This window comes from Micropterus salmoides, unplaced genomic scaffold (genome assembly GCF_014851395.1).
Source record: "Micropterus salmoides isolate LMB-PRFRI ecotype aquatic unplaced genomic scaffold, ASM1485139v1 Ms_hic_scaffold_10, whole genome shotgun sequence".
Lineage (NCBI taxonomy): Eukaryota > Metazoa > Chordata > Actinopteri > Centrarchiformes > Centrarchidae > Micropterus > Micropterus salmoides.
This window is the reverse complement of record NW_024040041.1, coordinates 35,247,504-35,257,759: the sequence shown is the minus strand read 5'-3', so window position 1 is coordinate 35,257,759 and position 10,256 is coordinate 35,247,504. Positions and strand designations below refer to the sequence as shown.

At 43.6% G+C, this 10,256-nt stretch overlaps 1 protein-coding gene across 1 annotated transcript; it reads left to right on the top strand.

Annotated features, from left to right (window-relative positions):
* The first annotated feature begins 5,060 nt into the window (after positions 1–5,060).
* LOC119918196 (zinc finger protein jing homolog) lies at positions 5,061–7,269 on the top strand. Its single transcript, XM_038738805.1, has 3 exons — positions 5,061–5,090; positions 5,193–5,523; positions 5,881–7,269. The coding sequence occupies exons 1-3, from the start codon at positions 5,061–5,063 to the stop codon at positions 6,186–6,188; spliced, it is 669 nt and encodes a 222-aa protein (XP_038594733.1). The 3' UTR covers positions 6,189–7,269.
* Positions 7,270–10,256: the final 2,987 nt, after the last annotated feature.

Sequence of the window (10,256 nt, the reverse complement as noted above, 5' to 3'; positions counted from 1 at the left end):
AAAAGTGTTGCATTCACAATTTCACTCAACTACAAAATATTAGCAACAATATAATTTTAAAAAGTTAAATGATGATAATACTTTTTTTACATCAATGCAGCTCCATCTGCAACATCACCAAAAAGAGAGAAGTAGAAGTACTCATCATGCAGATGGGCCCATTTCAGAATAGTATTATTATAATTATTGATGCATTCATGTGTTCATCTATTTAATGTTGCAGCTGGTAAAAGGTGGAGCTCATTTTTATGACTTTATTAATTTTTTAAGTCAAAATTTCATGTGGTTTCATTCGTGCAATTGCAAGGAGACCATTAGCAGGCTAATCATTAGGCTCTGCAGCGCGACCGTTTCACTCGCAAAATGCCCCTAAAGTCTGAGCACACTGTGCAAATTAATACTGCAACCTACCCTGAAAAAAGACATGAAACTGCCTGAACTGAAATTAATATTATACAAGTGGTGAGCTATACAGTATACCAATATATGAAATTGTTGCGGTATGAGGGCAATGCTCTGCTGTGTTCACATTGTGGGCAATGTGGCTCCTCCGTTGCAGGCAACTCTAATCTTATTCTTTGAAGTTACACAACAACAGTAAGAAACAAAAAACTTTCAGGGACCGATGTATCACACAAAATACTGAGCCCCACCACAATACCTGGACCTTAATACCTGGATTACCTCATGTTCTGGTGCACCAGTGCTACCAGGGGAAAAGTTAGTCTGGAACCCTGATACTGCTGCGTAGCTTATGAATTTCACCCTGAGGATCAATTTAGTCTAATCTAAACCTACAATAATACATCAGATATTGGAGTTCATTTTGTATTATTATTCTGACTTGTAACCAAAGTTGTCATCTAAATGTAGTGGAGTACCCTTCAACACACTGTATTTTTTCCTTAAGCCCAGTTCACACTACACAAGTTTTAGCCCAGTCGGCGAGCTCGGTGACCGTCGGGCTGTGATCAGGGGTAAGTCAGTGATCGATCGGCAGTCGCCAGTCGTTATGCGTTAACTATTCAAGGATGCGTCAAAACAACTCGTCAACGCATCACTGACACATCACAGCCGCCAGCCAGATATCTAGCATGGCAAATATCCGGCTGACTCGACATCCACATCCAGCCAGTGAGAGCAGGCAGCTGCTTTTCATGGCAAAACACTTTTTACTCCCCTCCAGCTCTCTGTAGCTCAGACGATCCCTGCTACCTGCGTGTGCTGATCCATTCTTTCACCCAGATACTTTGTCTTCATAAAAGACGTATTGCGGTAAGCGTGTCGACTCATTTCCGTTTCCGGTGCTTGTGTGTTGGTACCGTGTTGTGCTGCTCTCGCTAAATAACAGTTACATTTGTTAGATTACAGTGGCCAACTGTTCGCTAAACACTTATTCTTTACAGTAATTTTGCCTAAGCACTCACAGTTCTTTCCTTCTTTTAGTGACTGCTGTTCAATCTCATAGTTGTTCTAAAGTTTTTGTAGCTGACGCTACAGTACTTTAGCTTAGCCGTTAGCGACTTTAGCTTAGCAGCTAGCGATGGCTTCTCCTTCTCCCTCTCTCTCTCCTACTTTCTCCTGCTCGGTGTGTCAGATGTTCAGTTACTCCTCTGCCTCCTTTAGCGGTAATGGTACATGTAATAAGTGTAGTTTATTTATAGACATGGAGGCGAGGCTCAGTGATTTAGAAGTCCTGCTCCGCACCTTGGTAGATCAGTCTTTAGCTACTGTAGCTAGCCAGTCCCCGGTAGTCGGTGCTGAACGGCCTGAGTTAGCCTCTGGTAGCCGTCCATCTCCTGTGCAGCCAGGAAAGGGGGGTGGGGGCTGGATGACTGTCCAAAGGAGGAATAGTAAGCATTCAAAGTCCACGGGGCATCATCAACCTGTTCACGTTTCTAACAGATTTTCCCCACTCAGCGACACACCCGCTGAGAAACCAACTGATCATTGGCAGCTTCATTTTGAGAAACGTGAAGTTAGCGAAGCCAGCGGTTACGATTTCATGAGCTTCTTTAATGATAAAATTCTAACTATTAGAAACAAAATTCACCAAGACCTGCCCTCAATTGGCACCGACTTATCTCTTAACTCAGGAACCTTAGAAACAGCTGTAGAACCAGATACATGTTTAGACTGTTTTGCTTCCCTCAATCTTTACCAACTAACTTCAATAATTTCTTCATCTAAACCATCAACCTGCCTCTTAGACCCCATCCCGACTAGGCTGCTTAAAGATGTTTTACCCTTAGTCAGCACTTCTATACTAGATATGATCAATCTATCTTTATCAACAGGCTATGTACCACAGTACTTTAAAGTAGCTGTAATTAAACCTCTTCTGAAAAAGCCCAAACTTGATCCGGATGTTTTAGCCAACTATAGACCTATATCTAACCTTCCATTTCTCTCTAAGGTTCTGGAGAAAGCAGTTGCTAAACAGCTGTGTGACTTTCTACAGAGCAATAGTTTATTTGAGGATTTTCAGTCAGGATTTAGAGCTCATCATAGCACAGAGACAGCACTGGTGAAAATTACTAACGACCTCCTTATTGCATCAGACAAAGGACTTGTCTCTGTACTGGTTTTATTAGATCTTAGTGCTGCATTTGATACCATTGACCATCAGATCCTATTGCAGAGACTGGAACATTTCATTGGCATTAAAAGAACCGCTCTAAGCTGGTTTAAGTCCTATTTATCAGATCGATTTCAGTTTGTACATGTTAACGATGAGTCCTCCATGCACGCCAAAGTTACTCATGGAGTTCCTCAAGGATCTGTCCTCGGACCAATCCTCTTCACTTTATATATGCTTCCTTTAGGCAATATTATCAGGAAACATTTCATAAGCTTTCATTGTTATGCAGATGATACTCAGTTATATCTATCGATCAAGCCAGATGAAACTTATCAGTTAGCTAAACTTCAAATGTGCCTTCAGGATGTTAAAACCTGGATGACCTGTAATTTTCTCATGTTAAACTCAATAAAACTGAAGTTATTGCTCTGGGGCCTAAGCACCTCCGTGACGCATTATCTAAAGATATAGTTTCCCTGGATGGCATCGCCTTGGCCTCCAGCACCACTGTGAGGAATCTTGGAGTTATCTTTGATCAGGACATGTCGTTTAAATCTCACATTAAGCAAATTTCAAGGACCGCCTTTTTTCACCTACGTAATATTGCGAAAATCAGGAACATCCTGTCTAAAAATGATGCAGAAAAACTAGTCCATGCATTTGTTACTTCTAGGCTGGATTACTGCAATTCCTTATTATCAGGCTGCTCGAAAAAGTCCGTTAAGACTCTTCAGCTGATCCAGAATGCTGCAGCACGTGTTCTGACAGGAACCAGGAAAAGAGATCACATTTCTCCTGTTTTAGCTTCTTTGCATTGGCTTCCAGTAAAATCCAGAATAGAATTTAAAATCATTCTTCTCACCTACAAAGCTCTTAATGGTCAGGGAACATCTTATCTTAAAGAGCTCATAGTACCTTACTACCCCACCAGAGCACTGTTCTCCCAGAATGCAGGGTTACTTGTGGTTCCTAGAGTCTCCAAAAGTAGACTAGGAGCCAGAGCGTTCAGCTATCAAGTTCCTCTCCTGTGGAACCAGGTTCCAGTTTGGGTTCAGGAGGCAGACACCATCTCCACATTTAAGAGTAGGCTTAAGACTTTCCTCTTTGATAAAGCTTATAGTTAGGGCTGGCTCAGGTGAGTCCTGAACCATCCCTTAGTTATGCTGCTATAGGCCTAGACTGCCGGGGGATTTCCCATGATGCACTGAGCTCCTCTCTCCTCTACTTTCTCTCCCTCTGTATGCAACCTCACCCCATTATTGCATGTTACTAACACAACTTCTCCCCTTTCCGGTAGTCTTGTGCTTTCTCGTCCCTCTCCTCTCTCCTCCTATCACTTCCTGCAGGTGTTTCTGGCTCTGGAGCTGTGGAGTCTGGATCTGTGGTTGCGGGTCACCTGCTGCCCCCGTGTTCCTGCTCGACACCCTCTGCTGCAACGACTATTGTTGCTAGTCTTATTGTTATTATTGTTATTATAAGCATTAACATTACGATTGTTACCATTAACACTACTATAAATATCTGTACCATTTTTCATTTAGTCTATAGCAACATCACCTTTACTGTCTGTACCTCTGTGTGTATATTGTGTAGGCTGCCTGCCTCTCTCTCTCTCTCCCTCCCCTCTCTCTCTCTCTCTCTCTCTCTGCCGCCCACCCTGAGTCATGGTTCTGCTCGAGGTTTCTGCCTCTTAAAGGAAGTTTTTCCTTGCCTCTGTCTCCTAGTGCTGCTCTTGGTGGGAACTGTTGGGATTCTGTAAATACCATCACAGAGTACGGTCTAGACCTGCTCTTTTATGAAAAGCGCTGTGAGATAACTGTTGTTGTGATTTGGCGCTATATAAATAAAATTGAACTGAATTGAATTGAATAACAAACAACAGCTGTTTCATGTGTAGGTTCGCGTCTTTTCCCGTTTCACATTTCACGTGTGTTTTCTTGACAAAACGTGGTTTGGAGACTAGCTGTCAGCTCATGTAGTGTGAACTCCACAACGACTTCAAGACTCCCGTCACAAGACGGCAAGTTGGCCGACGCTGGAAGTCGTGTTGTCTGCATGAGCCTTTAAGAAGCTTTAATGCTGTTTAAATCAGTGGATCTGTTTGACAGTATGATGTCCTGCATATCTAACAGTTTTATAAAGTTTCTTTTGTGCATCATTTAGACTCATTTCCCCAAAGTTCAGCCTGATAGATCTGTTTTCTGTGGAACCTTTGAGATCTCCACTAGAAGTTGAAATGAAGTTCGGTGGGTCTGAACATGTTTGGCTGCACAGCATGAGCTTCTGATCACTCTGTTAGACGTGTTTCTTAATCTGATGAAATCTTAACTGAAATAAAATGTAAGCATAACTAGGAATGATTGCAAAAGCACACGTTGCCACACAGACCAGATGAGCCCAGAGGAGGTTATCAGCCTTGCCTCCTCTCTCTATCATTTCCCAATAAAAGGTGATGCTGTGCAGCTCTGACAGCCCAAAAATGAATATTAATAATCCATCTGTAGAGAAGGTGTGGCCAATCAGCTTCCTACAAAGTGACCAGCTCTGCCCTGTCAAGCTCAGAGATCAGAGGTTCCTCTGAGACTCAACAACCTCCAGACTGTCGTGACAGACTGCGATCACATCCAACAACCAACCTCCGGCCCTCCGACCAACCAGCTGCCTGTCAATCAACCTCCGGCCCTCCGACCAACCGGCTGCCTGTCGACCAACCTCCGGCCCTCCGACCAACCGGCTGCCTGTCGACCAACCTCCGGCCCTCCGACCAACCGGCTGCCTGTCGACCAACCAGCTGCCTGTCGACCAACCTCCGGCCCTCCGACCAACCGGCTGCCTGTCGACCAACCTCCGGCCCTCCGACCAACCGGCTGCCTGTCGACCAACCTCCGGCCCTCCAACCAACCAGCTGCCCTTCGACCAACCAGGCATCAACGAGACATCAGGTCTGTCTACTGATTCTTTTAGGCTTTGATGAAGAAACTGGGTTCAGGCAGACAGGTGTATCACTAAGCAAAAGAGATTATGACACATGATCTGTTTCTCTAGATCACACCAATCGGAGTGTTCCAGGTGGTTTTTGAATTCTTGACCATGCAGAAGCATTAAGCTCCAGCAGGAATAGCACCTCCTAGTACAACTACTGCTATTTGTACTGCTGCTTCTGCTTTTACTATTCATCAATACTACTTCTACTACTAGTAGAACTTTTGCATGTCTAGTTGCTGTATGAAGTAAATAGTGTTGAGTCGTAATGAAGAAGTAATTAAGGTGCTTGTGTTTGTCATGTTGTGTGTTGGCAGTCATGGCGTCTCCTGGCCTGCTGCTGATGTCGTCCTTCCTCTTCCTCTCCATCGTGAGCGTCTCAGCGTCTCCTGACCACAACCAAGTGGAAGAAGTCACTCAGAAGAAATTAAACAAAGCGAAGGAAGGGGCTAAAGCTTTCGGCAAGGTTTTGCGTGACAGCATTGATAAGATCAGATTAACAAGCATCCCAGGGTTAAAAGGCAGGGTAAACAGGAAAAGACCAAGCCAGCAGCAGCCAAGAGGCAGGGTCAACAGGGACATATCAAGCCGCCGGCGTTTTATAGCCAAATTTCTCCTGGGATAAACTTGTTTGAAATGAGTTTGTTGTCCAAAACGGACACCCCAAATTTTGTTAAATGCTTTTGTTTGAAGTCTTACCTAATAATCAGACTGAATGTGTGTTTAATGCCCCCTAAACCATTCCAACATCCACGTCATGACATGTGGACACTTGGCATCACTTTGTAACACTCTGGGAAGCCCTATAGTGTAACCTTTGAATGCTAAAATTAGGTGTAGCATACAAAAAACAGAAAAGACAGTAAGCAGATGGTTGGGGTGTACAAGTGGCGCAGAGACTATCACCCAGGAGACCAAAAAGTCAAAACTGATTGCTTTTAGTTAAGTTACATAAGTAACGTTTGTTTGCGTTACTTGCGTAACTTTAAATCCTGAACATAGCCAATTAGTTTTGGTGCCTAAACCGAACCAAACTGCAACATTTCACAATATTAAGTTTTTATTCTCAAAGTCTAACCGTACGTTACTTATTTGTTATTGCTAACTTGACTGCGGAGCCCTACGAGTCCAAAAACGTGTTACCCAGGGTGTTAAAAAGCAACGCAAAGAGTCTTGACCAAGTGTCCACATGTGAGGTGTTGGGAGTGACAATGTTTAAATTGCCTGCTTGTTATCAGTTTTCTGCAGAGCCCCAGTAGAAAAGAAAAAAACTAAACTCAGCAAAGGCCTTGACATCAGTCTAGATGAAACGGTGACAAACAAACAAACATTATTCCTATTAAACAAAGCTGAGTGTGGGAGCTCATTTCATGGAGTTGACTTCTCTGATAGCTAGCTTGGTGTGTCTGACTGCAGCAACTGTTAATGTAAAAACTTCAGAACAACATGTTTCTCTGATAGACAGGTGTGAGTAAGAACCTCAGTCTAATGCTCCCATCTGTGAAATATACAGATTCATTAGCTAAGTTATTACATCATCAGCTGCTAGGCAGAGTTTAGCTGCAACGCAAACTGCTAAGTAGAGCGAGCCTCTGTCCACAGACAGGAGGGACGTCGTTTCTTCATACAATCACATTAAAGAGGTGGTATTCTGCTTTTTGGCTTTTCCCCCTCTCTTTTATTGAGTTATAAACCTTTTTTGTGCATGTAACAGGTTTGCAGAGTGAAAAAGCCCAAAGGGAGTTCCCATCTCCCTCAGAAAACTCTGCTCTGAACTGAAAACAGCTCGTTTGTAGTCCGGCCGCTTCCCATCATAACTGAAGCCGGCTTCTCGCTGACCCGCCCTTCTCTGCTTCTGATTGGCTAGTAGTCCTTAACTAGGAACTGAGCATGTGCAACTCCCAACAAAGATCATCTAGAAACAAGATGTATCACTCCATAGCTAAAACGAAGCGTTCAACACAGGGTGAAGAGAGTTGCAGGAATGTGCAGTATGACGAAAAATATGGTGTTTTTTGAAAATTAAACCATGTAAACCTGTTCTGGTACAACCCCTAAATGAGATTATGAACCTGAAAATGAGCAGGATATCATGTCTTTAAAAACAAGTGAAGAAAATAAAGAAAATGAAGTGTGGTACAAACAGACAGCTGAACACAATGAGCAGAAATGTGTGAAAATGTGACACTAGATTTTAAATGTGTTACCTGATGCTAACGACCACCTCCTGCCTGTCAATGAGATAGGGTGAAATACCTAGGCAATGCTGATCGTCTGCGTATCAGCAATAAGAGAAGCCATGGGAGCAAATGATCGGCCCCAATAAGGTGGTGTAAATTGAGGAGAGATGGGGCCCTTGCACAGAGCTTTTGAGCTCCTCTGTGGAGAGGCAGTGGGAGGTAGGGCTGGCCTGAATGTCATTTGAGCTTCGATAGTAATTAACAGCGAATAATCAAAGCTTCACCCCCGTCTACTGAGAGAGATAGCGAGCTTAACCTACGCAAGGTAGCAAAAACAACTAACAATTTCAAAACCACAACCCAAAGAGAGCAGCACCCTTAGACCTGGTGAAACTAACACAAAACAACTACACGGAGGTAGCGAAATCAGTTTAAAGCTAAACCTGGGCCCTATTTTCATAAACAAGGTTAACATCAGTTGTTCAAAAATAACACAATCGTGCTCGGCGAACAGTATTCTCAGACACAAGCTGACACAGCGAGGCAAACCCATCAATGAAAATCACAGCTGCCCCGAGTGACAAGCACACACTCTATCTAACCGCTGTCAATCGCCGCCACCGGACGCGCCAATCGTCATCGAGCCCAGTAGGACAGCAGGAGGAGTCGACGTGATTCGGTCCAATACTCGGCAGGCAATCCTATAGCTCATTAGTGTACAGCCACCTGTACACCTTCACTCTGAACACATAATACACAGGGGCTGTAATAATGCCCAAGATGTTCTGCTGAGTGAGGGAGGATCAGATGGCGGACAGATAACGGCGGCATGGGTGCGTCTGCGTGTGCGTGAGAGAGAGAGAGATTATTTATTCTCACAGCTCGGTTAACTAAGTGATTATTACCAAAACTTTGTTTTTAACGTTACAGCAAGGCTAACAGGCCCAAGTGCAGGACTAAGAAAGGGAGGAGTTGGATAAAAGAAAAATATTAATTGCAGGGTTAAAGGGATCGGATATTTAGCAGGTGAAGTGCGAGAACCGGGTTGGTGGCTGTGTGAGTCCAGTGTGAGAGAGTCTGATCCAGCAGGTCCAGAGCAGAATCCGGGAGTAGTTTAGCCGGGCGGGGGTCCAGGTGGAGAGCACACGGGATGAGCGGTATTTCCGGTAGCGGAACTAAATCCGACACCTTATTATGCTAAGTTCATCTTTTAACTGTTATTATAGCAACTAAATGCTCTTCTTCTACAATCGGCCTAATATAATCATTTAAATGTGTTCACTGTGTTGTTTGTTTGTTTCCAGCCTACAGTTTACTGATTCATTTTAAAATGTCGGAAATTTGACTGTTGCAAACGCCATAACTTCCACACTACTGCTGCCATCACTCAGTTTAAAGTGCTCCCACACAGCTCAGGGATTCATTTGGTTTTCCTTTGATGTGAACTGGAGCGTTATGTTCACTGCTGTCAGCGGAAAAAACCCTCAATAATCGAATCTCAAAATTGAACATCGAATGTGTACGGTCGAATATTCGAACATTCAGGTCCAGCCCTAGTGGGAGGAAGATAATTGTTTGGTCACAACACATTGTAGGAACTCCCCGAGAGGTAGGATTCGAACTACAGGAGTGCTTTTACACAACATAAAACGTTGCTTAACGCCGCTCTCACCCAGCATGCATCTCTGGCAGTAGCTCCAACCTGTCAGCGCCGGAGTTTCATGTTGCTGTGCTGCTTCAAATGCTTCAGTAAATCAAATTGTTGGCGGTTGAAATCTTTTTGCTGCTCACACAAAGTTTCAACAGACGACGATTTTCTTTACATCTCAGACAGTGACTCAAGAAGGGTGAGACTTCCAGCTGTGAAAAGAAGGCCTCTCTCCCCCGTTCTCCATTTTGTCTTTAGCTTTTGGACAAGCAGCTGGACTTGAACACACATTCACATCAAGGACAACAAAACAAGTGGTGTTCTGACAACGCAGTAACGTAGTGTTACTTTAACTAAATGAATAACTGTTATATTAGGGTAATGTTTTGGAAGTAGTACCCCCTTACACTACTAGTAATATTACAGTAACACGTTACTGCCCAACACTAGTGGGGGAGCGTATAGATACATTCATTCATTTATCTGACACTTTTTTCCAAAGCGACTTACAATTGTTATACATGTCAGAGGTTCTCTGGGGTTGAGTGTCTTGCTCAGGGACATATTGGTGGATAGGTCGCAATGGGGAGTTGAACCCGGATTTCTCACACCAAAGGCATGTGTCTTATCTACTGCTCCATCACCACCCCAGAGATAGAGACTTATATATATACTTATACTACTATATACTACTTATATATACTTTGCAATAAATACAGACCAAATATCTGCAGGCACCAGGTGGGAGACTTTTACACTCGAACCGCCAACGGGTCAAATTTACCCGTGGCTGTTTTCTGATTGTATGTATCTTTGTTTCAATATAATATTCAAGTCCCCCAGTCTCTGACTTTTCCTAAAAGTG

Excerpts from the sequence above, each read along its gene's own strand:
- LOC119918196 (XM_038738805.1), top strand. The coding sequence starts at position 5,061 with ATGAATATTAATAATCCATCTGTAGAGAAG. Across the intron at positions 5,091-5,192 it reads ATAATCCATCTGTAGAGAAG|ACTGCGATCACATCCAACAA; the intron begins GTGTGGCCAATC and ends CTGTCGTGACAG. Across the intron at positions 5,524-5,880 it reads AGGCATCAACGAGACATCAG|TCATGGCGTCTCCTGGCCTG; the intron begins GTCTGTCTACTG and ends GTGTGTTGGCAG.